Below are 24,074 nucleotides of genomic sequence, written 5' to 3'. Positions count from 1 at the left end.
CGGGGTGCTGTGGAAGGTAGGCGGAAGGAACAGAAAAGGAGACGCTCGGGGCTATGGTAGCCGCAGACACGATCCCAGGCCGCCGGGAGGTTACTGTTCGCTTGCTGTGGTGTTGTTTGTTCTTGCTCATTTCAGATTCTCACCCTGATGTAATAAGTCACCATCTTCCCAGCCATCATCCCCGTATTGACAAGCAAATGCCATCCACGTTTGATTGACATCCATGGGTCCTGAATGCAAAAGTATGATTTACAAATCAATTCTGCTTGTTTATTTAAGGCCGTTCTCGTGTGCCTTCTGTATTTGTTGGTGGGATAACTTGCCTAATACCTACTCTGGGGGTTTTACATTAATATTACAAATCCAGGCTTTTCCTTCTGCTCTCCCATGTTACCTCTTTTCCCCATGCCTCAGTGTACATGCAGGAACTGTGCCTGGAGCTTACAGGACACTTTCCATATCTCAGCAAAAGATCTTGCCCAGCACTTTTGTAAAGGCTGCTTGCTTTAAGACCTTTAAAGACATCCGACAAGTCATTATCTCTCGTGCATGTAGTGCAAGTACATGCAACTTCAGATCCAAATGGCAGGATCTCCTGAAAGGTAGCTAGAACTGCAATCCTGTAAGCAGAGGACACGGGGTCCGCGCATTTGTTAAAAGAACCCACCCCCACCCCCACCCCATTGTGTGGTGGGCCTATTCATTCATAATCATTCAAAACAGCCCTTGGGCTTTTCAACACACCTTCCTGTTCTCTGGGTGGCATCTTGTTTCATTTTAGAAGACTGGCGAGGGAAACCATAAGGTTACAAAAGAAAACCATCTGGAAAATTCTAAAGGGCCCTTCTTATGTTAAAAGTGGCATTTTGAAAAACACCTGAAGCACCGGCTGATTGTGGGTGAGCCAGCAGAGAAATATTGTCAACGGAGCCATCCTCTTTTCAACCCTCACCTCCACCCTCCAAGTGGCGCAGCTCCCCGCGGGGACACAGGGGGCTTAGGTGTGACCTTCGAGTCCCCGAGGCCATTGCACATCTGTCTCCCTCCCCCTCCCCCCGCCAGGTGTGTCCAACGAGAGAGCTGCCATCACCTGGGCTCGGCAAGGGAGTGTTCACGATCTCACTGTTCATCCATGTGCAGAGGGGGAAAAGAGAGAGAGAGAGAGAGAGAGAGAGAGAGAGGCTGAGAAAAAAAAAATCCCACATTGTCAGAGTAATGCCAAACTCTCTCTGAGTGGGATGCGCGGAGCAGATGCTGCAGTGAGATGCCAGAGCGGCTCCCCTTCCTCTGTGCCTTGGGTGCCTATAAATTGCTCCGGCGCGCGTTTGTCAGCCTCCTCTTCTCCTGGCAGGTGGTACCCGGGCAGGATTCTGCGTTCAGTCTCTCTCGCGCTCCGCTCCCGGCCGCCAGGCGCTCGCCGCTGCTCACTGGCTCCTCCGCTCCAGCCCCGAGCCTCGCCGCGCTGACCGTGCCCGCCGCCGCCGCCGTCGCCGCTCCGCGCACCCGGGGGGCGGCCGGCCCGAGCTCGCGGGGGGCGGGGGGGGTGCGCCTCTCTTAGGGCTGCCGTGGCGGTGGCGAAGGAGGGGGAGACAGGCAGCGGAAGGGCGAACCGAGCCAGCGAGAGAAGCCGAGGAGGAGGCAGAAAAAGGCAACTTCAGACGGAAAGTTGGTGCGAACTGGCGCAGTCGGCAAAAACGGAAAAGTCGATCGCAGGCAGCGGCCGCATAAAAGTGTGAGCGGCCCCGGGCGGCGCGAGAGGCGGCGGCTGGCTCTGCCCTCCGGGTGGCCGCGCCGGCGCCCGAGGCGCAGCCACAGGTGCCAAGGGGCTCGCGGGAGGCGAGAGGGCGCCCTGCGCGCCCCTCCCCCAGCCCCCACCCCCCAGCCCGGGACTTCAGCTCAAGTCGCCTGGCGTCCGAGCTCCCTCCCCAGCCGCAGCCTCAGCAGGGGGAGCGGGAGCAGGAGCAGGAGCAGGCGGGGAGCGGCCGGCGCGCGCCCGCCCAGGGGAGTTGGGGTTCGCAGGGGGTTGTTTTCGGCTCTGAGGAGGTCCCCGCCCAACCTTCAAAATTTTGTCCAAAAGCAGACAAGAGGATCGCCCCGCGCTGAGCCGGCTGGTGGGCAGCAGGAGGCGCCTGATCGCCGCCGGGGCGCTGGGGGTGGTGATGGTGCTGCTGCTGGTTATCCTCATCCCGGTGCTGGTGAGCTCGGCCGGCACGTCGGCGCACTACGAGATGCTGGGCACCTGCCGCATGGTCTGCGACCCCTACGGGGGCACCAAGGCGCCCAGCACGGCCGCCACGCCCGACCGCGGCCTCATGCAGTCCCTGCCCACCTTCATCCAGGGCCCCAAAGGCGAGGCCGGCAGGCCGGGGAAGGCGGGCCCGCGCGGGCCCCCCGGTGAGCCCGGGCCGCCGGGTCCCGTGGGCCCTCCGGGCGAGAAGGGCGAGCCCGGCCGCCAAGGCCTGCCGGGCCCGCCCGGGGCGCCCGGCCTGAACGCGGCCGGGGCCATCAGCGCCGCCACCTACAGCACGGTGCCCAAGATCGCCTTCTACGCCGGCCTCAAGCGGCAGCACGAAGGCTACGAGGTGCTCAAGTTCGACGACGTGGTCACCAACCTCGGTAACCACTACGATCCCACCACGGGCAAGTTCACCTGCTCTATCCCGGGCATCTACTTCTTCACCTACCACGTCCTGATGCGCGGAGGGGACGGCACCAGCATGTGGGCTGATCTCTGCAAGAACAACCAGGTGAGTGCCGGCAGGCAGCGGGGTGGGCGGGGAGGGAGCGCGGGAAGGTGCAGGCAAGAGGGAGGAGACCCCGGAAATGGGGGTGGGAGCCCGCGGAGGAAGGGTGCGGCAGCCGGGCTCCAGGGAGTGGAGCCGAGGGGACGCTGTTACTCCCTGGAGAGGCGGGGGTCGCGGGCCTAAGAGGGCGCCCGGAGGCCTGGAGAGGGCGGTTCCCAAGCTAGGACCCGCGCTCTCTGTGCGCGCGAGTGCGAGAGCGACCCTCGAGGGCAGGGGAGCTGGGAGCTCGGTCCCCTGGGCAGCCTGTGCCCCGGGAGGCCGGGAGCGGGACGCTACCCTCGGCCGGGGGATCTTCTGCAGCTTAGGGTCGCTCTCAGGCTTTGCCTGGAATAGGACGGCTAGCGGGGAGCCCCGAAGTGGGCGTGCCAGGGTGGCAAACTCGGGGGAGAAAGGGGCCCTCTGGAGAAAGAAGGGACCCGAAAGAGCGAGTCCAAGTGTGCGGCGTCCCGAGCCGAAGAGGGACCGGGGACTTGCGGTCGCCAGGGCCCTCGCGGCGTCCCAGACCTCGGAAACAAGCATATAGTCAAATGCAAGACGCAAACTCCTGTTTAGATTGCAGCCCCAGCAGAAGAAGGGGGAGAAGTAAAGAGTGTTGATGACAAAAGAAAAAAGTTGAGACTCGTGAGTGTACTCCGTAAAACGCGCACCCAAACGCAGAGTCCTTAACTCCACCGGCTGGGGTAGGAGGCCGCACAGGCAGGGGGCAAGGAGGGCAGGAGGCCGAGCCGGCCCTGGGGCGATGGGCCTCACCCCCCAGGGAGCCCCTGGCCGCCGGCTGGGTAGTCTTTCCAACCCCGCCTTCTCTCGAGAGGCAGTGGCCTTGGCCTTGACTGTGAACCAGCCTCAGAGCAGCGCGCGGGCCCCTGGGACTTAGTCTCCTGAGCTGGTCGGCTCTGCCACAAGGGCCACGGGTGTCACTTTTATGCCGGGGCCAATTTACCGTTTGCTTGAGAAATTCGCGGTCAGTGCAAAAACAAAGTGTGTCTAATTTCTCAGTCAGAAGAGGACAATAGTATTTGTAACTGCCTAAAAGTGTAATCAGACCTGAGGCTCGCGCGCTGAATCAGCAGCCGCACTCGGGCAAGGCCTTGCAACCTGCAGCCTGAAGTCTGGGCTGGCTTTAATTTTGGCTTTAATTTTGCTTATTGGGTGGCCCAGGGAACCCCGCTGTGGCCAACTTAGATTTAACAAGGGCTCATTGGGCTTCAGGTCACCCGCCCCCTCGAAATCAGACCTTTTCGGTTCTAACCCAGGTCTCTATTAAGCAGCATTAAGGCAGGATTTATTCCAAAGGCCTAATTCAGTATCAGAGTTTTTTCAAAAGTGGAAGACAAATACTCTAAATGTATAAGGAAGGGCACAAAATCCTGCCCTCCCCCTTCCTCCCACCCGTCACTTCTAAAGGAATTAAAAAAGCTCAAGGAACCCACAGGACAGGTAAAACAAAACAAAACAAAACAAAACAAAACAAAACAAACAAACAAACAACAACAAAAGAAAAGGGAAAATGGCCACCAGGCGGCACTGACAGGGTTGTTTATTATAGTTATTATGCACAAAAATAATATTAAGATAAATAAAAATCATTTATAGAGCAGTGAGCCAGGTATAGGTAAATGGCTAAAAAGGGCATGACTCACTGTACCCAAATAGAGGTATTCTGTCGCCTTTACGAAATGGTTGATGACCAGCCCCTTGGCAGACAGTGATGAGGCACCCATTTCTTTTCAAATTGGCTCTCTTCTGACTCAAAGGTTAGGTCTGGAAATTACTGTCGGGCTGAAGGATTGTTTTTAGAGGTATTAATTAAAATGGAACAATACCAAGTTTTATCAGCCACTGAATAAAAACACTCACATCTTTAAGTATCCAGCAATGGCAATTGCATGACTAATCAGGGAACGATACATATTAATTAGTTTAAGTGTTCTTATCTCAACTGCTGAGCTCAGGTATATTGTACCGATTCCAAGAAAACCATTTCTTATACATGCGCTACCTGCATTTTGTTTTTAAAATTATTTCATTGTTTGGAGAGTCGAATGCTCCTTTGTATCGTCCTAGCAGGCACATTCTGTGAGGATCAGGAAAAAAAAAAATAAGGCAAACCAGCTGACCTTATCATGTAGCAAGCTCTTCATTGGCATTATTAAGCTGTGACTTCTTCAAAAGGTGTGCAACAAGTAATTAAAAAATATATGTATATGTAGCACCACACAATGTATTTTCGACCTCGACAAGGACTCTTTTGGAAAATGGCTATTAAAATATTACCATTAAGGAATTTTATCCCTAGAACAGGACTGTTTTGTAAAGTCTGATTTGCAGAGAGTTGCAAATGAGAACTATTTTGTGAAATTTATTCTATTACTATGAAACAAATAGTTTAGCCCTGGTTTTCAGTTACGTTCTTGTCCGATCACTTCTTAGCATGGCAGTCTCCCCCCTGAGCAGACCTAATTTGTTTTCATAAAACAGAAACTCAGAGATCTATGTCAGTGTAATGTGCCAAGGATTAAGTGGATTTGAGAAGCACAAAAATTAAACTAAAATGCAGTTCACTCTAGGATAGAGGAGTGCCTCTGGACCGTAACTATATGGGAAGCATTTTATTTATGCTTTGTGTTGAATGCAGGATCACAGATGGAAACATCAAAGGCCGGTAAATTAACCTGATGCACCACTTAACCTTTTGTTTATGATCCCACAGAAGTACAATGAAAATGAAATTATGGGAGCATCAGTAGCAATTAATTAAATTAGCAAATGTTACCATAAATATCGTCTCCGATGATAAACCCTCACTAATAAGATAATGCTAAAGCCACACAGGCTGCTACATTCTCACAAATATGCCACTAAAGGGATTACAGTTCTCATATTCCCCGTTGAAACCATCAACCTAAAATCTAATCATACCGTTTGTTGACATGAAAGGTAAAAGTTGGACTCAAATGGCTTTATAAAGAGACAGGAAACATAATTGTAATGTGTTTGTACACTTTTAGCAGCCAAACCTGAATTTAAAAATTGCTGTGTGAGCACAGTCACTGTAATGTCCCTGTAACAAGCCACTGTATTAACCACTGAAGCTGGCCCCAGATTAGAACCATAAAATAACTCAGGACCAATTTTTATTCTAAGAATGTGTGAATTACAGCATCGAGGAACATGAGATATATTGGAAACAACAGTCTATGAGTTGATATTCATTTATTAGCAAGATTAATGAAATGCCAAATTAATACCATCATTTTAAAAAGCTGTGAAACCCGCACTACAGATGAAGCGGAATCTAAATAGTTAACTTGTGATATGAAAAGATTTTAGAGGACCTTTAGGCAGAAATGGGTACATAGGGCTGAGGAAAGGATGCATCATATTCCCGGAGAAAATGCTGAAATCGGTGTACATTTGGGAACCTGAAAATAGCCTCCAAGGTGGATGCATTACCTTGCTCAGTAGTTTGATGGCTTAAAGGAAGAATTGTTCGAAGTCGCCGAGCTGGTTACTAGAGCTTGAAATTTCAAGTGCCATTGTACCTTCCGAGCGTGATCAGGTGAGCAGACATTCTGAAATTGTCCAAAGCGTGCTGGAGTATGGCAGTTATTTAATTGGGAAAGTCTTGCGGTCTACAGTATAGCTTAATACCTTAAGAGAATCACTTTTATTAAAAAGCAGTCACATGACAAAGGAAGTGAAAAACCATAAGGGTAACCTTCTAGTCTGTGGGATCACACTAATGCATTTGCAGGTCTCCGTGGTTGTACCTACAGAATAAAAATGGTCACATTTATATGGTTCTGTGCTTATACCCTATCGAATAAAAACTACATTTAAGACTATTGTCTCTAAATCAAGGGATTTTAATGAGTCCTGGTTTCCAGATGCCTTTCTATAGAGAACAGTGTTAAAGCACAACACCCATAGAGCATATATTAAATACCTAAAGCACTAAATATGTCTGGTTATCAATAATAGCTGAATAGTATATTTATGGATTGTGAATTCATTAATATATTACTGATATGGCCAGTTACTAATTTGTCTTTTAATTTCTCTAACCCATTAAAAATTCACACGTTAAGAAAAACATCAGGTCATAACAGCACTATCCTCCTCGTAGATTCCCCCCCCCCCCCCAGGGAATTTATAACTAGGTGAAATTAATGAATCAAAACATTCAACTCCTACAAACCTACAATTAATTCCTAGGAAATATTGTGACGTTACATTGTATTATTACTTAATGGTCAACACAGATCGTCTCGCTGAATCGGTGTATACATTTGAGTCAGTGTTTCTGAGCATAATTGCGTGGTACATTGCTTTCACTGTATTAGTGTCAGTTAGCCCAGGGTTAAGCAATTCTAAATCCTTTAAGCCCCTTTCTCCTTTTGCTATACGATATCCAGAGAAAGAAATTTTTAAAATATTACTCAAATTACTTCACAAGTTCAGCAGTGTCAAAGAGCCTTCTCCTTTTTTAACATTTCAGCATTAATGTGAGAACATAGCCCATGAAAATTTAATTTGAAAACCTATCACTTAAATTTTGAAAGAAACACCTGGAAATTCTTGATGTGTGCCTCGTTTCCCTCATTTTGCCAGCACACGGTACCCCAAGTCAGGTATTATTACATAACACAGGTTTACAAAACCACTAAATCGTTTGCTCTGTTATTAAGGGAAGCACCATTATAATGGAATAGAAACAAGGCACAGAGTAGAAGATGTCTTACTGAAATAAGTCAAATATAAGTCTGCCTATGGAAAATTTTTTTTCCAAGGCAGAATCAAAATATGGCTAAATGAATATGAAGCCTAATCGGAGTTGAGAATGTGATAGGATGTCTATGTCACAGGCTGAACATGAGAGGATTATAGGCAGCTTCTATCCTCAAAGCAAACCACACATTTTAGAATCACCTAAATATAAAAGGGTATTCAATCAGATCATTAAAAAGTTTTAGAAATTTTAGAGGCCTCAAATCTTATTTCCTTCTACAACTTTTAGATATGTGGCAATTAAATAATTTATTGAAGTGCACACAGCACAATGAAGTAATAAAAAGCCACAAATAGAAAAATGAACTCTGCAAACTTGGGTGACGTTTAAGTGAGTTAGATTTCTGGCAAAAAAAAAAAAAAAAAAAAAAGGCTTTACTTGAATTAGATTTCGAAAACCTCACATGAAAAGGCTTTCTTCATTTTTTTCCCCTATGTAGTAGAGCTGGAGTTGTTTTATTTCTCTGAATCTCAACTGCCTGTGGATCTCCATTTTCTGAAAATCCTGGGGACCCGCTGAAGTTTGGATTAAACCTCTGTACTCATAAACAGCTGGTTTAGATTATTGCTAATTGGTCTGAATTGAAATGCAAAAAAATTACCCTTATTTCCATTCCAAGAAGTGATTGGGCGTAGAGGTTCAAGGAATTAGAAAAAGTGCTGATTTAGGAAGAGAATAGGTTGGTGTGCATTGTTTACCATGTAAGGTAGGAAAAGACGGCTGCCGTGACCCTCAGGAAAGCACCATTTTCTTCTTTCTGTTCCTCCTTTCCAGTGATAGAGCTCGAACTGTTGCAAAGATCTCCTCAAAGAGCTCCAAGGCCCAGGTGGACTCTCTCATGCTAAATTCTGTGCTATGGCAGCAAGTCTGCTTACGGTGCTGTGAATGGATGAAAAAAGAGAGAGACAGAGAGAGAGACAGAGAGAGAGAGAATACTGGAGAATTTTCTTCCACGCATTCTAATTCTTGTTTGTTTCACATAGGTGCGTGCCAGTGCCATTGCCCAAGACGCCGATCAGAATTATGATTATGCCAGTAACAGTGTGGTTCTCCATTTGGAGCCAGGAGATGAAGTCTACATCAAACTAGATGGCGGGAAAGCACACGGAGGAAATAACAACAAATACAGCACATTTTCTGGATTTATTATTTATGCGGACTGATAATGCAGAAACTAAGCTTATTATTCTGAGTTTGGACACTGGATTCGTATGGCTGACGTCACTGAATCAAGGATCCCAGGGGATGCCAGTTGCGGGGCACCTCAGTTGTGTATATGTGGGGAATTCAAATGCTACCTGACTCACATCTGTATACTCAGAAACATTCTGTAAAAAAAAAAAAAAAAAAAAAAATTAAAAGCAAGATAAGCAGATGTGTTATCCATTACCGCCAAAGCAAATTCTCCTCCTTATTGTTAGTGTCCATGTGAATGAAGTCCTATATAGATCACAAATTTTTATAGAAAAATCTAAGACACTGAATTATCTCTCCAATATCTATGATACTTTGGTGTTCTGTGACCCTGCTGCTTTGATCCATATATCAGCTTTGGTTCTTGTGAGTTTACCTGCTTCTGATGATACTTGGAGTCCATTCATAGTGTGGGGAGAATGATCTTACCCTGCAGGAGAAGGTCTAATTGAAATAATGCTGCTTGTCCCCAAAGAAATTGTTTGCCTTGTACTTTTGTTAACTTTAGAGCTAGTCCTGGGAATGATTCAACTTCAAGCCTTAACCTGGAATTTTCTGGATTTGAGGGAATTCCCAAGCCTATGATCATTTTCACATTTCCTTTTTCTTGTGAATTTTCTTTTCTCTCCTTTCTGGTGATTATCTTTTAAAAATGGAGATCGAAATTGTATCATAGGATTACCCTCTAAGTGTGCAAACGTGTAATTATGTGTGGTATTTAGAAAATCCCCTGTGTGTCCATTTTGTCAATAGAATGCGTTTAGATTTACTTAGAAAGTCAGAGAAATTTATTCTTTGGTGTTAAATCAGACTGAGGCTTTTGCTTTCTTTGGAACAAAAGATTATTCATAAACCCAATGCACAAAGGTTTAATTTGAGCTACTGCATGGGTCACCAAGGGGACACTAAGTAAGGCCTTCAAATAGTTACTACAAGTCCTGGCCTGAGGTTATTTCAAAATGAATAATTTCACGTATAACCAATATGACAACAAAGTGTATATATTTTATACCAGTATCTGCTACAAATACATGTATTTGTGTGTACACGCGCACACACACATATGTTAGAGGAAATATAATATATATATGGCTTCAGACCATAGGCACAGTGGCTGTATAGCCTCGAAAACTTAATTAAAAAAAGTATGTGTATATATACACACAAACACACAAAAATTATTTGACTTATTTTGGATCGAAATATATTTTGGATTACAAAAGTGTATGGAATAGCAAAACAATTGAAATGGCTTCTCTTTTACGAGCTACCCAGAAACGTAAAGTTTATTAGGTTAAAATGCCCTATACGTCACATGTCTGTAAATTAAGCCTACGGCTTCTTTATTACCATATGCCAATCAATATTCCCACCGCATTCTGTGTCAGACTGTTAATATTAGGACTGCAGAAACGGGTGGCTCTTTTTTGCAATGTCTATGAATTATATGCATTTGAATGATCACTTTTTTCTTTTTTCTCAGGTGGATTAAAGCTGACAGTAAAGTAGATTCTGAGAGTAGTGCAAATCATTTCTCTCTGGTTAAAATACACTGCCAAAAGCCATCTCTTTAATCTAAGAAAAAGATTAAAAATGCATGTTGATATATCCTCCCTATCGGACAACTTCCACTGTTACAATGAAAAATCTGTCCCCACCCCTCCCTCCCCCCCCCCCCCCCCGCCCCACCTCCTCGGTTGCCTTTGAAGACTCTGACAAGTAGATTTCAAAAACAGGGATTTAAAAATCTGCTTGTTTTACTGGTGAAGGACATTTGCATTTTTTCATTTAAAGGAATTAGTTTGTTCCCCTGGCTCATTCCTCTTGGGTACTTTATGTTCTAATACACAGAAAGCGTGATCGTCTTTGAGCCACAGAAATATCTTGTGTTTCGTAAACCTCTACTTTCCAAAAGAGTTATGCATGATGTTCCCATCTGAAGGTGCTGTTTGCTTAGTTTAAATGCCTTGGTCGGAGTCACTGTCATGATGTCTATGATCAAAAATGCTTAGCCCATTCATCAGGAATAATGACTAATTCTATTTGGCCTTTCTAATATGTTAGATAACCGATAATGGGGTTTCAACGAATTTACTTCTATTGAACGATATATATTTATCAAAGAGGAATTGGTAGCTGGGGTTTGGAGTTTTTGGGGTTTTTTTGTTTTTGTTTTTGTTTGTAACAAATAGCATAATGAGGAATCAACCAAAAGATTAATGTATAAACAGCAGTGCACATCAACTAAGAGTTTTAAAAAGGCTTTATTTACACAAAACATCGGGGGTGGGTACCTTTTGAAGAGTAGGCTCGAGTCAGAATGCCATTTCTAATAGATCTGACCTTTTCTTCAGATAACTAAGCATCATTTTCTCTGTTTAGGCCCAAGGAAAAACAAATAAAAGCTAAGGGAAATAAAGGGAATATATATATATGGCAAACATTTCTCTTTTTTTGCATATATATTATTAATTAAACTGTGGCCTTTGTTATTATAAATGTAATGATTCATTAAACTATATTATGTAATATATTTTGACTTTTACCATTGAATTTTTATAATTCAGTATTATGTGTTCATGCCCCCTTATACAAATGTTTAAACTAACAAAGCTTTACAGCAAAAATGGATACCAGGAAGCCACAGGCAACAAAACTGATTTATTACCAGTCAATATAGATAGGTAGACAACTTCTACAATATATAATGAATATAATCAAGCTTCGACAATATTTTTATCATTTTGAGTTGGTGATTGTATTACAGTGTCCTTTGGGGGGGAAAAAGCCTCAAACTTTAACTTCCCTTGCTGCAGAAGCTATTTTCAAGTGCCATATTATTCATTAAGCATTAATTAAAGAACAGCAGGATAATTAGTAGGATCATCAATATTACAAGAAACATTAGATTGCTCCAGAAGAGGGTAATTTAACTAGAAACACTTTAAATTTCCTCAAGTAGTGTAGCTGATAGATTAAGAAAACAAAACAAAGCAAAACTTTGCTAGAGGGGATACAGAATGTAAATCACTGTTTGGAAATAGGTGCTTCTGTATTTATTTTGTTAAAGGCAGAACAAGAGGGCTCCGTTAGGTCAGTAACTTCCTAAAGGTACCGATGTACCAGCTGGTTTCTGAGAAGGCAAAATTTCTAATTCTCATAAATAGGAAATGATCTGTCATTCGTCCTACATAGCCCTGATTAATATCTCACTGTGGGTTTGAAATCACTGAAAAAATGTTCTCTGCGAGCTTTCTACTCAAGGTGTGAGTCTGTAAACAACCATCCTACTTGAAAGTTAGCCATTGCTTAGGGTTCTCTATTAGTATCTTATCAAGTGCATTCTCAGTGATCCCTCTAAGCAACATTTTAGGAACAATGTTGGTAAGTATATGAGAGTAGCCGTGACCTCCATACTTCATCAGCCGATGCTTCGTATGTATGTCGTGTGCCATCAGAATTCGATCTTCGTAGCCTTCATCCACCAGAAGACGCACTCTGTGAAAAATGTCAACTCATTATATGGCATTTGTCTCACATTTAAAATGATCAGGGTGCTTTCAACTTTTTACTCATAAATCTATTGTGCTTGCTGTAGAGATACTGCCTTCTTCTATGGCATGTGTACTGGGAGACCCTTAATAAAGATTGCGTGGTGATGATAAAGGTAATATTGCATCGTAGTAGGAACATGATCCTTATTCCATGCACACAGAAACTTCCAGCCTGTGATATTTATGACAGTGCCTACAATACGGCATTAAAAATAGTTCTAATAGGATGTGCCAGTCTGAGTGAATGGCTGCTTGGGCATTTCACGAAATAACTTCGTTCTAGGTTTGTATCCAGCTCTCCACTCTACAATACCTCCCTCGGTGGTCGCGTTTTCCAGACCTCACTCTCCTCCCACCCCGTCTCTCTCTCTCTCTCTCTCTTATTTTCTAGCAAATAAAATCAATGGCAATTTCTGATTAAAACAGAGAAGCAAAAGGAACCTTCGCAAAGGTAAAACATTCTGAGAGTCAGATCAGTTGATTTGAAAGGAAGGGGCATATGATAAGCGAAATGGTCATTTTCAAAAGATCAGGAAGGGTACTTCTGTATTTTGAGCATCTGTTCCTTTGAAGTCTACGAGAATTCTGACTTAGTAGTAGTAGTCTTGGAGCACTGTATTAAATCAACCAGTACAAATTTACTCTGTCTTCCTTCTATCTCAACAAGATTGCTGTAAATACCAAGCCGTTCCTTTAAATTTATAGCCAGTTGACTGGAGAAGGGCTTTCCAACTACTGTCTAAACATCTAATCCTCTTTGCTTTGTTAAATGCTGTAATCTATAGTGTGAGTCACCTCCTGACAGCCACCATCTGTGTGTGTCTGGACTCTGGGCAGTGTCTGTCATGACTTCCACGGGATTCTACTGGCAGAAGGTGCAAAGTGGAGACAATGGCTCTTCCCTGGCATTCTCTTCATGGTCATGTCAGTCTCTGGATTCCCAAATGAATCTAGATGGTCAGACAGCACCTTCCTCCAAGGGCTAATTATTCAAAAGATATCCTTTTTGTGTCTGTGACATTTCTTGGCATCCTGGCGCGTGAGTCATATTTAGTAACTACTAAAAGTAAGCAAAATTGGGCCACTGCACAGAAACCTCAGACACAGAGCTCTGCCCTCTGAGAACATACATTTTAAAATAAAATAATAATGGAAGGTGAGACATTGTGTTCCTAGGTCGTGCCTAACAAGAGCCACGTCGAGCATTTTTGTCTAGAAATCTGTATTCGTGTCATTCATACGCATGTCCTGTAAGTACTTGGATGCTGTTTGAGCCACCATGGATATTTACCTCGTAAATCTGTACAATGTCCAAAAGCTCTGACCTGGAGTTACTTTTGGAACTCTCTTTGAGGCAATTCCCTAGAAAGTTCTAGGGTCATTTATGAGAAGAGAGAAAGACTTGACAGAATGCATGCCCACGCTGAAACTGAGTGTGGCAACCCTTAATCCACAACTGAGAAGGAGTGTCACGTTATGGGAAATTTTAGGGTATGCCTTCCTCCTTATCGTCTCTGAGCATTTCCCAGAAGTTTTTGTCTCTTTCCCTTGTCTGAGGAAAAAAAAGCGATATCGTATTACGTCAGAGGCATATCGTATGGAACAGCGGATTCTTGTTGTTGTTCCTTCAACACTGCTACTCAATTGTGAAGGAGTAAGGAAAGAGTATAATGGCTAAGACACTCGCTTAAAACTGAGAATCCTTAGAACTGATTTAAGTCAAGAACGTAGAGACTAGTTACCTCACGACAAAGACACTGCTATGACTCTACAAAACAGTTCTCTCCTGACTATCAAATCAAGATATGACTTGGCCAGTCTTAAAATAAAAGCTCCTCTCTCATGCTGTGCCATTGTGTGGAAGAACAGTAGTTCCGAGACGCTGCCAGAAGGAAGGAACCACTGTAGATGAGAAGACAAAAATGACAGTAATTATAGAAATACAAATGAGTTAGTGTTTTGCAAACAAATATTAGAGAGAGACTACAAAGTGTGAAAAGGCAGAGATATAATAAGATTTGAGAAATGGAGCGTAAGATTGAAAACAGGTGTCAGACACAGAATTTCTGGTGCTGAAAACCAGAGGTAGGCAGAAGCGTGCTTCTATGTTCTTGCAGTTCAGAGATGTAAGATGACTAAGGCTCAGAAAGGGACTGCCAATGGATGATGAAAATCAAGTGCCCAAGAGATGGCAGACCAGGGGGGTGCTGGAACACACCCCCTGCCTAAAGGTCATTCGGTAATTACCGTGAATTGTGCTTGAGCCAAGTGACCTTATGCATGATTTTAATTTAGGGAAGATAAAGCTTGCATACATATACATGAACACGCATATATCGCATATATATTTTGATGTATTTCCAGACATCTAGAATGTTTACATTTGGCTCAATGAAAGCTGGCCAAAATTAAATTCTTGTTCTTGAATTAATAGCCAGAAGTTATCAAGGAGGAATGTGAGGAGAGGTGCTGGTCATCCTCCCCCCATATATCCTTCAGACCCCCTCTGCCGATCCCCTCTCTCTTAGTCAAGGTCTGGGAGCCGCATGGGTGGCGTAGGGTTGCTTCAGAAGATATAAAAGATGCAGCTCACTGCCACAAAGGGGCTTAGGAAAAGGAAGTGGGTCTTAGAAGCAAACTTCCCATTTCCAAGATGAATCGTAAAACGTATGTTGAGGGCATTCATCAGGAAACAGGGTTTGGAGATCATGAAAGATGAGAAAGCCCTACCCTACTCCCCCACTTTAAATTCCAAAGAATATTCACCTCGCAGCCTGGCCCAGGCTCGTAGGGCCCTGGGGTAACTTGTCTGCCTGTACTGAATGGTGCTCCTAAGAAAGTTAGGTAAAATCCTGATGCAAAATTAACAACAACAAAAACGGAACAATAAATTGGTGTATTAAAGAACTGATTTCAGTGGTTTAAAAAAATGTGTTTTAAGTCCTAGCTTCATTGGTCAGGTCAGTTTGCTCCTGTACAGCTGAGCATCTCCATATTTACATAGCAAGCATTACATGGATCAGCTAGCTCTCCCTGATGATATTGAACTTGAAGCCTATTTTACTGTTAATGAGGTCATGCAGGAGGAGTACCCATATGCAGGGACGGGCAGAAGGCACACAGGTGTAAAGGTTGGCCACCCACGCTAAGAGCTGAGGGCTGTCCTCGACCGTGGCCACAGATCTTCCCCTCAATTCCAGTGTGGGGGTATGTCCTACCGTTGCTGCTTTAGCCTCCGTTTCTGGACATCACTTCTGTAGGTCTGGTGTCTTTACTCGTAGCCCACACAGTTTTCTACGCCCTTAACCACATTCTGGCCCGTCTCCGTCCCAGAAGACTACTTCCTCTCTAAAAATCCCAATCTTCACTCTCCCACCCCGACCACGAGTCACATTTCTCTTTTTCCCTCACCGTCTTCTGGGTACATTCCCCCCTCACTCAAGCTTCTGATTGGTTGCCGCTGCTATGTTATTCCCACCTCTTCTTACTTTTCTCTATACCTTCTTCTGTTCGTCTTGGACCTCAGGACCCTCCCTCAACCCCACCCCAGATCCCCTGTCGACCACATTTTTCAGACAGAATCCCAACCCTCAGTCTCTCTAACTGTTCATGTTTTTGCTTCTCCTCAAAGCTTCTTTGGTCTTATTATCAAAATACAAAACTTTGGGGGGGGGGGCGGAATAATCACCAAGTCATGTGCACTGGTGCCCATGTTCGGTCGTGCAGACATGATCTTGAGCCTCACCGGGGTCTCACACACACCGTGTCCTATCAGTATCTGTCTCATTCACTCAGTGTCCATTCCCAGCCTTCCTCCTCTTCTACAAGGTCCTGCCCTGAATCTGTTCCCTCCTTCGCAGAAGATAAGCATGTTGACTTCACAGGGACCCTACAGAACACAGGTGGTCATATGTCCTCGGTTTCCCATTCTCACCGCATCTATCTGCATTCACCCCATTACTCGCCTTACACCTTTCAACCAACTTTCTGTTTGCTTCCCAGCTGCCATCTGTTTGTCTCCTTGGAAAGCTTGCTCTATATCTCCTCTCTCCAGATTGTTTTAAGTTAGTGTCGATCGACTATTTTCATATTCTGCACCAGACATTCAGGAAAAAACTCTTCATACTTTTTTTCATATAAATTCCATAACCCTATAGAAGAGGTACTTCTTCCTGCGATTTGTTCTCTTTGTGTCTCTGCTTTTGCTCTCAGCCACATAAACATTGCTTAACCCTTCGTTAGTTTGAGAGAGAGAGAGAAAGAGTGAATGGGGAAAAAGGGCAGAGGGAGAGAGAGAAAGTCTCTTAAGCAGGCTCCACACTCAGAGTAGAGCCCAGCCATGATCCTGGGATCATGACCTGAGCCGAAATCAAGAGTCGGATGTTCAACTGACTGAGCCACCCAGGTGCCCCAAACATTGCTGGACCCTTGACAAAACCTTCCCTTGATCCTATCTTGTCTTCTCACTTTGACCCTATGCCCCTGCTTCCCCTGACCACCAAGCTTCTTGAAAGAGTAACCCCACCTTCTCTCTCCTCTTCCTTACCCCCTACTCATTCTTCAAGGCTTTTCTACGGAGACTTCACTGACTGCACAGTGAGAATCTCCAGCCTTTACCTCACTGATGCCTGCCACCTGTCAGTTGCCCAAGCCCTTCTGCTCCAAACAGTCTCCTGCACCTACTTGCACAACAACATATTTCCCTGATTCTCTTCTCACTTTGAAAACTTTTCGATCTGTCCTTGAGTGACTCTTCCTGAGTCCATTCCTTAAATATCAGTGTTCCCCAGAGTTCTGTCCTCATTCTCTCCTCTGAGTGATCTCATTCATTCCCACGCTGCCAACCATGACATACAAACCAAAGATGCCTAGATTTATGTCTGAGTCCAGATCTCTGCCCTGAGCCTCACAGCCTTATCCACAGCCCCACTGGATAGCTACTCTTAGATTATTCCCAAACCAAAGTCATCCTTGTCAATCCCAAATCTGTTTCTCCTCCCAGATTCCCTAACTTGGTGCATCCAATGTTCACATCATCGTGTAACCAGGACAAACCAGGTAACCATCCATCCTTGACTCCAGAAACTTTCCACTTGGTTACAGAGAATGACTCGGACAATTTGTTGCTTCGACAATTTTGAGGGGTCAAATTCTATATGATGTTTGGTCTTTAGACATTCTACTTACAGCATTTAAGTTTCAGTCATCTCCATAGTGAATATTTTTGATAAAGCATTTCACACACACGTTGTAGGAGGTTAGGACTTCAGTGTGGTCAACATGGGAAAGAAACCACTTACTTCATTAGGGACAGAAAGACGAAAGCATCTTTGTTCTCTTTTTGTCATGGCAGGGGTTAAGTATTATCTGTTTCTTGTCAGCTGCCCATCTGCACTGAACTCCTAAGGCTCTGCTAAGCTTTTGCCTACTTAGGATGACTCATTTGCTTCTTGAAATAATATATAGAGATTTCTCTCCCCAAAACAGCATTGATACATTTTTTTCTGCAAGTCTCTGGTTCTGCCTGCTCACTGTTTTCCGAATCTTTGCTAATACCTACCCAGATATGAATCAAAAAGGACTGGTAAAAGGGAACACTATCAGGGATTTCATCATATTTACCTCCTAATTCTTTTATTATCATTGGGCATGTCGATATCCGGGTTGAATTGGTAATGAAGGAGTTCAGTCCCAAAGAGATCATATTCCAAGTAACAGCCAAGTTGAGCAAACTCCAGGAGTTCCTTTTTATCAAGTATAGTCCTAGAGACAATAAGACGGACACAGTGTAATTATCAAGAGCATATTTTCCACATATACAGATTAACAGTTTTAAGTACGCCATGTACTGGAACATAATTAAAATAACAGAAGTTTGAGTCCGCTCTTAGGATGTGACTGTAAAATAGTAAGTTCAACTTGTTACCAGACATAAGGGAATTTACCATATCTGAAAGGGAGTTTCCCTTCTAAAGTGCTTGGGAACTATAGACATTTTAATTATGTTGCCATTACTCAAAAACAATTTTGCAATTCTCCTTCAGAACTGTCTTCAGGATATGTTCCGTATTCTTTTGGAAATCCTTCATAGCAGCAGAACAGCTGTGAGCTCTGGAAACTATCGAAGGGAACTTGGCATCAGCCTGGTGAACTAGGTGAGTAATACTAATCTGCGTAAAACATGAAGCTAAGGTAAGGAGATTTTCTTATGAAGATCATAAGGTGGTTCCAAAATTAATTCCAAGGCCTTTGTGAATGTCATTGCTTCTTTTTAAAAAGGGGGGCAAAATTCCTACAGATATTTGTGTTCTGGTGTACCTATTTTTAAATAGAATTTATTATTTTGTGATAATCTTTATGGATATCTTCTCATTTCTTTAGCGATCATAGTAAGAATAACACTATCTTATGATGTAAGACTGTGTAAATGAATGGGAAAGGAGAGGTATGTGAGATAAACACAGGCTACAGACAGGGGAGCAGAGTCCAGAGCAAGAGTAGATTATCTCGAGAAATTTAGATTATAATAAGTAAAAAGGGACGCATTAGGTCAACCCCCAAAATACCATGGTAGAGATTCAAACACATGGAAAAATAGGAAGGAAGGAAGGAAGGAAGGAAGGAAGGAAGGAAGGAAAGAAAGAAAGGAGGGAGGGAGGGAGGGAGGGAGGGAGGGAGGGAGGGAGGGAGGGAGGAGGGAAGGGAGGGAAGGGAGGAAGGATTGATTCTTCAGGAGACAATATAGAAAAAATGTGAGGGGAAAAGTGCACCCCATTAGACATTGTGTGAAGGGTGGTAAGGGTGTAGATTATGGAAGTGATTGAGATCCCAAATTGGCCTGGTGCAGAGTGGGATTTATCAGATGATCATTGTCTTACTAGGCTTTTCTCCACTGATATTCTATTACCTTGGCTATTCCAGGATGCAAGGATTAAAGCACTATCATATGTCTATAAATCTGCTTCTAAGAGGTCACAAGTATTTTTAAGGCCTTTCTTCCAAACCATGGGAGGACCAATTAAGCCTCTGTGTGTCATGAGTGCAAGAGTTTTCTGCTGTCTTGGGATGCTCCCTAGGAGCTGACTATTGACTTTCACTTTGAGCAGTCATATTGTAGCTGCTTCCTTTTTATTCTATTCAACAATTCAGCATAACTTAGAGTTCACGATGTTGTTTTAGGCAGGGAGGCTAAAATATCTTTCTTTTATACTATAAGATGTGCATTAGTTCTGTGCTGTCTTCTAATACTATTCCTTTTCCATCTTCTTACCCCGGGGACCATCTTTTGCTTCCAAAATTACTTGCCTAAAAGAATATGTGTTTTTCTATAGTAGACACATTCTGTTTTCCCCCAAAGAACCATGCTTAAAAACAAAATATGCACAATTAAAATAACATAAGAAGGAAAAGATAAGTTTAGTGTGTTTCTTTTGAGTCAGTTCCTTCAGTGTGTTAATTACTGGGTAGGTGGGCGGTGGGGGGAGACAAACCAGGGATGTAGGGGCCAGTAACACATTGGATCAGACTCTTTTCTGCTTCTAATGTCTTTATTCTTTCTGTGGCCTAATGTCTTTAGACTAAGTTTTCTAGACTTTGAATGACATACCAAGACAGATATTCAATGAGAAGCCTGTAGTAAATGAAAAGCCGTAGGAAACTTTTTCATCTTAGTTCCAACTGAAAATGAAAAAATAAAATTGCTTATCATCATAATAGCTAAAAATTATAAGAACTTACCTTGTGTCTGGCATCGTGCTAAAGCACTTTATATTTGTTACCCCATTTCATATTCTCCGTAATCCCACTGGTCTCAATTTTACAGATGAGGAAACTGGGATGTGAGAGATTAGAGGCTTATTCAAGGTGATGTGTTGAAATATAAATTCATTTCAGTTCTAGAATCACCTATCTTCATCCTCAATCTATATGACTTCTACTGCTAAACATTTTGTGCTCAAAGGACGTTTTCCAGAATTACACTGACTGTAGCACACAAAGGGTTTTTTAAATCTTTATTTTGAAATTTAATTCCCTCCCACAAAATGCACTCGAAAAATGGGGAATATGGGGCACCTGGGTGGCTCAGTCGGTTAAGCATGTGACTCTCAATTTCTGGCTCAGGTCATGAGCTCATGGTTTGTGATATGGGGCCCCATGTTGGGCTTGTGCTAACAGCACAGAACCTGCTTGGGATTCTCTGTCTCCCTCTCTCTCTCTGCCCCTCCCCTACTCTCACACACTCTCTCTGCCTCTCAAAAAGAAATAAATAAACTTTAAAAAAAAAAGAAAAGAAAAAAATGGAGAATTTCCGTCAAAGGGTAGTGTGGGGGCTGGGCCATGATAAACCTGAAAAGTAAGAAAGGATTACTTTGAAGAGTTCTTTGTTTGCTAGCTCAAAGGGTAGATATATACAGTAGGCAGTATTTGACCATTATAGTTCTATTAGACAATTTCATTGACATGGTCAAAGAAGGAGAAGGAACTATATTAATTATGACCATTGCTTACTTTCTTACCAGGAGCCTGACATTGCCCTGAGCCTCTTACAAATATTAAGGGGCACATATTAAGAGTCTCCTATCCCAGGCTGGACTCCTGAAGTCCAGAACTGCATGTCTAATGGCCCATTTGCCATCCTCACTGAGATGTCTAATAGATAGCAGACTAAACCCCTCCTCGACCACCATAAACCAGCTGTCCCAACACCCTTCCCTCTCTCTTCTGACAGCAACTCTATCCATTCGTTTGCTCAGGCCAAGAACCTTGCTATCATCCTTGACAGGCTTCATCTCACACTACACATCTAGCCTGCCGGGACAGCTTTTTCGTTCAACTTTCAAAATGTGCCCGGAATCTGGACGTGTCACCAACTCTCCCTCTACCCTCCTGGTCCAAATCACCACCATCTCTTTTGCAGCTGCTCTCTTTGCTTTTCTGCCTTTGGTCTAGTACTTTCTATTCACATGTAGCAACCAAAGTGCTATCACCACAACTAAGTCAGACCAGGTCTCTCAAGTGCTCACAACTCACCAGTGGCTTCCCATGTCCCTCAGAGACAAAGCCAAGGCCTCGCAGTGGCCCATGAGGCCATGATTGATCTCTTTGATGTGGTCTTGTAACCGCCTCATCTAAGAGAGGAATGGGGAAGGTAGGAATCCGTTTCTCCAGATGTCAATTACATATAGGTGCTACCTACATTATAAATGTTATCTGAAGAACGTTGCTTTGGGTGAAGATATCTTTCCAGAGGAAGGCTAACAGGTTTAGTAAGATTCATCTACACATGTAAGTTTCAGAAGTAAATCCGTGGGAATTATTCTGTAGGACAGCACATAGAAAGGAGTATGATTAAGGGGCAAATGGTCCTCCTATAAGATACTCTTAAAAATCTCATAGTCACATGGAGAGAAGATTTCTTCAGAAGAGGAACAAAAGCTGATATTTTGGACATTAGGAAAATGCAGTTAAAAACGAAGCTGAAAAATGTGCTCTCATGAAAATGTCAGGAGATAGATAGATGAAATCATACATCATATATCACATATTATGTATTACATATTATTATTTTTACAGACATTTGGTAATATAACACCCTCTGGATAACTGAACATTAGGGTGAAGGTGACTAAGAAATGAATTCACCTTAATTCTCCTTACTGTTGCCCAAAATCTACGGGGAGAAAATAGTGTCAGTGATCATGCACAATGTTCAAGGAAAATCCTGAAAGAAATCCCAGAATTTGGCATAAGCTATTAATGGGGGATAGTAGGTAAACCAAGACAGTCAACACATAATAATCATCAGGTATTTAAAACAGCCCTATCTCATTTAATCCTTACAAAAACTGTATGAAGAAGGTCTGATCATCCCCATTTCATAGACAGGGAAACTTGAGACTCAGAAAAGTTAAGGAACTCAACTTTCAGACTGAGGGACTGAGAATAAACCTAGACTGTGTTTGTCTCCAAATCCATGTTCTTAGGCCATGTAGCCCCTTCTGTGTTGGGAGAAGCACCCACATCCATCCACTCGCCGGCGCTGAGACTCAACTATGGCGAAGTGCACCCCATCACAAACTAGTAACCCTGCACCATGAATGTCTAACAAGGTGACTTAGCCACATTCAACTGACATTCCGTTGGATGACTTCCAGGGACTGTCAAGGTGCTACTGAAGTCACATTTATGCAAGTGACTTTTTTTTTTTTTTTCACTTGGAGAAAGGATTGACCCCAAATGTCAGAATGGTACCTTGGGAAAATGTACTCTGCTTGACGTCTTTCAGATGAGGATTAAAGAGGTCCTGGTCCTCCCGGTCGTCAGGGATCTCGTAGGGCTTCTCATACAAGGTGTCAACTCTAATTCTGCTCATTCCATATTCTAGATCCATGAAAATGATATTCTTTCTTATTCCAATCTTCCCCAGCCTTTAAGGTAATTATTTTTCACCTCTTGCCCTAAGCAGTCAGTGGGGTGATTTTGAGATACAGAAGGGCTCCCGCATTTCACACTGGAGAAAGTTCCTTGTTCAAGGTGGATGAAGTGGTTACAATGTCGTTGTAAAATATCCTGGGATTTCCCAGGAAGAAGCTGAAATTTTTGTATCAAGTATTTGTTCCTGTCATTCATATTATATATACTCTGAATATATATATATATATTCTCCTGTTGCATGTTTTATGTTTATGCTCCCTAACTAATAAACAAATTCTCTCTATATCAGGAACAGGCATAAATTTACGACAGACATATTACCATCAGCCACAAAGTGGTACCTGAAGCGATTTGGCTATCTTCAGTTTCAGAATATGGTTATCATTCACTAGTGTTTTAAGGCTGGTACTAAATCGGATGACAGTTGATTCTGTTTGTCAAACTTCTTTATACTCTAGATCTTATCCGAGTGCTGAGGGGTTTAGTTTAATGTCAAAATGCATTCTGAGTGGGAGCAAGGAAGTCTGTGTGAAGTGATAGTTTAGACAAGGGTCGAAAGAACCAAGCAGCAAAGAATATGATTCGTGGGTGTGATCAAGATGATAACAGTATCTAACATTTGTCTTGGGCTTTCCAGTTTCAAAGAACTCTCAAATGCCTTCTTTCATTTCATACATTCAAGCACACCTTCATGAATTAATTCAGCAAGCATCTACTATCTTGTACCATCACCTACCTTGTGCTAGCCTCCGCTGGGAATACAGGTATGAGGGAGATATTTAAGCTGCTGTCTTAACGAATGTAAAGCCAAAGGGAAGGAGATAGGAATTTAGACTAATAATTACAGTTAAATGTGTTGAAAGGTTTTTTTTAGTACAAATGAATACAAAGTGTTGTGAAAGAAAAATGAAAAGAATAACTCATTTGGGTGGAGTCTATTGAATAGAAGATGATTCAGATAAAGGTTGGTGGGGTTCAGGTGTTGCCTGATGGATGATAATGAAGTACACCTGTTGAGAGGCACGAGAAGAAAAAAGAAAAAGAATCTTGCTGTTCCTGATGATAAAGCTGTAATTATCAGAGCCAAAGTGCATGACGGGAGGGCTTGGGTGGTGCAGTTGGTTAAGAATCCAGCTCTTGATTTCAGCTCAGGTCATGAGCTCATGGTTCCTTAGTTTAAGCCCCACATAGGGCTCTGCACTGACAGCACGGAGCCTGCTTGGGATTCCCTCGCTCTCCTCCTGTCTCTGCTCCTCCCCTGCTCACACATGTGCTCTCGCTCTCTTTCTCTCGCTCTTT

General features: G+C 43.3%; 2 protein-coding genes across 4 annotated transcripts in view; one reads left to right on the top strand and one right to left on the bottom strand.

The window, feature by feature from the left end:
- The first annotated feature begins 1,144 nt into the window (after nucleotides 1–1,144).
- On the top strand, nucleotides 1,145–8,963 carry C1QL3 (complement C1q like 3). The gene is made up of 2 exons (XM_060659568.3): nucleotides 1,145–2,747; nucleotides 8,577–8,963. The coding sequence occupies exons 1-2, from the start codon at nucleotides 2,160–2,162 to the stop codon at nucleotides 8,754–8,756; spliced, it is 768 nt and encodes a 255-aa protein (XP_060515551.1). The 5' UTR covers nucleotides 1,145–2,159; the 3' UTR covers nucleotides 8,757–8,963.
- A 1,096-nt stretch (nucleotides 8,964–10,059) lies between these two features.
- The window catches only part of PTER (phosphotriesterase related), a 71,424-nt gene continuing 57,409 nt past the window's right edge, over nucleotides 10,060–24,074 (bottom strand). For all 3 annotated transcript variants that reach the window (XM_060659246.3, XM_060659244.3, XM_060659243.3), the window contains 2 exons: nucleotides 17,964–18,104; nucleotides 10,060–12,285 (listed from right to left, as the gene is read on the bottom strand). In XM_060659246.3, coding sequence (XP_060515229.3) covers nucleotides 12,075–12,285; nucleotides 17,964–18,104 — 352 coding nt within the window. In that variant the 3' untranslated portion in view covers nucleotides 10,060–12,074. The remainder of the gene's footprint in view (nucleotides 12,286–17,963; nucleotides 18,105–24,074) is intronic.

This window comes from Panthera onca, chromosome B4 (genome assembly GCF_046562875.1).
Source record: "Panthera onca isolate mPanOnc1 chromosome B4, mPanOnc1 haplotype 2, whole genome shotgun sequence".
NCBI lineage: Eukaryota > Metazoa > Chordata > Mammalia > Carnivora > Felidae > Panthera > Panthera onca.
The sequence above is the reverse complement of the archived record's forward strand: the minus strand, read 5'-3'. Positions and strand labels throughout refer to the sequence as shown.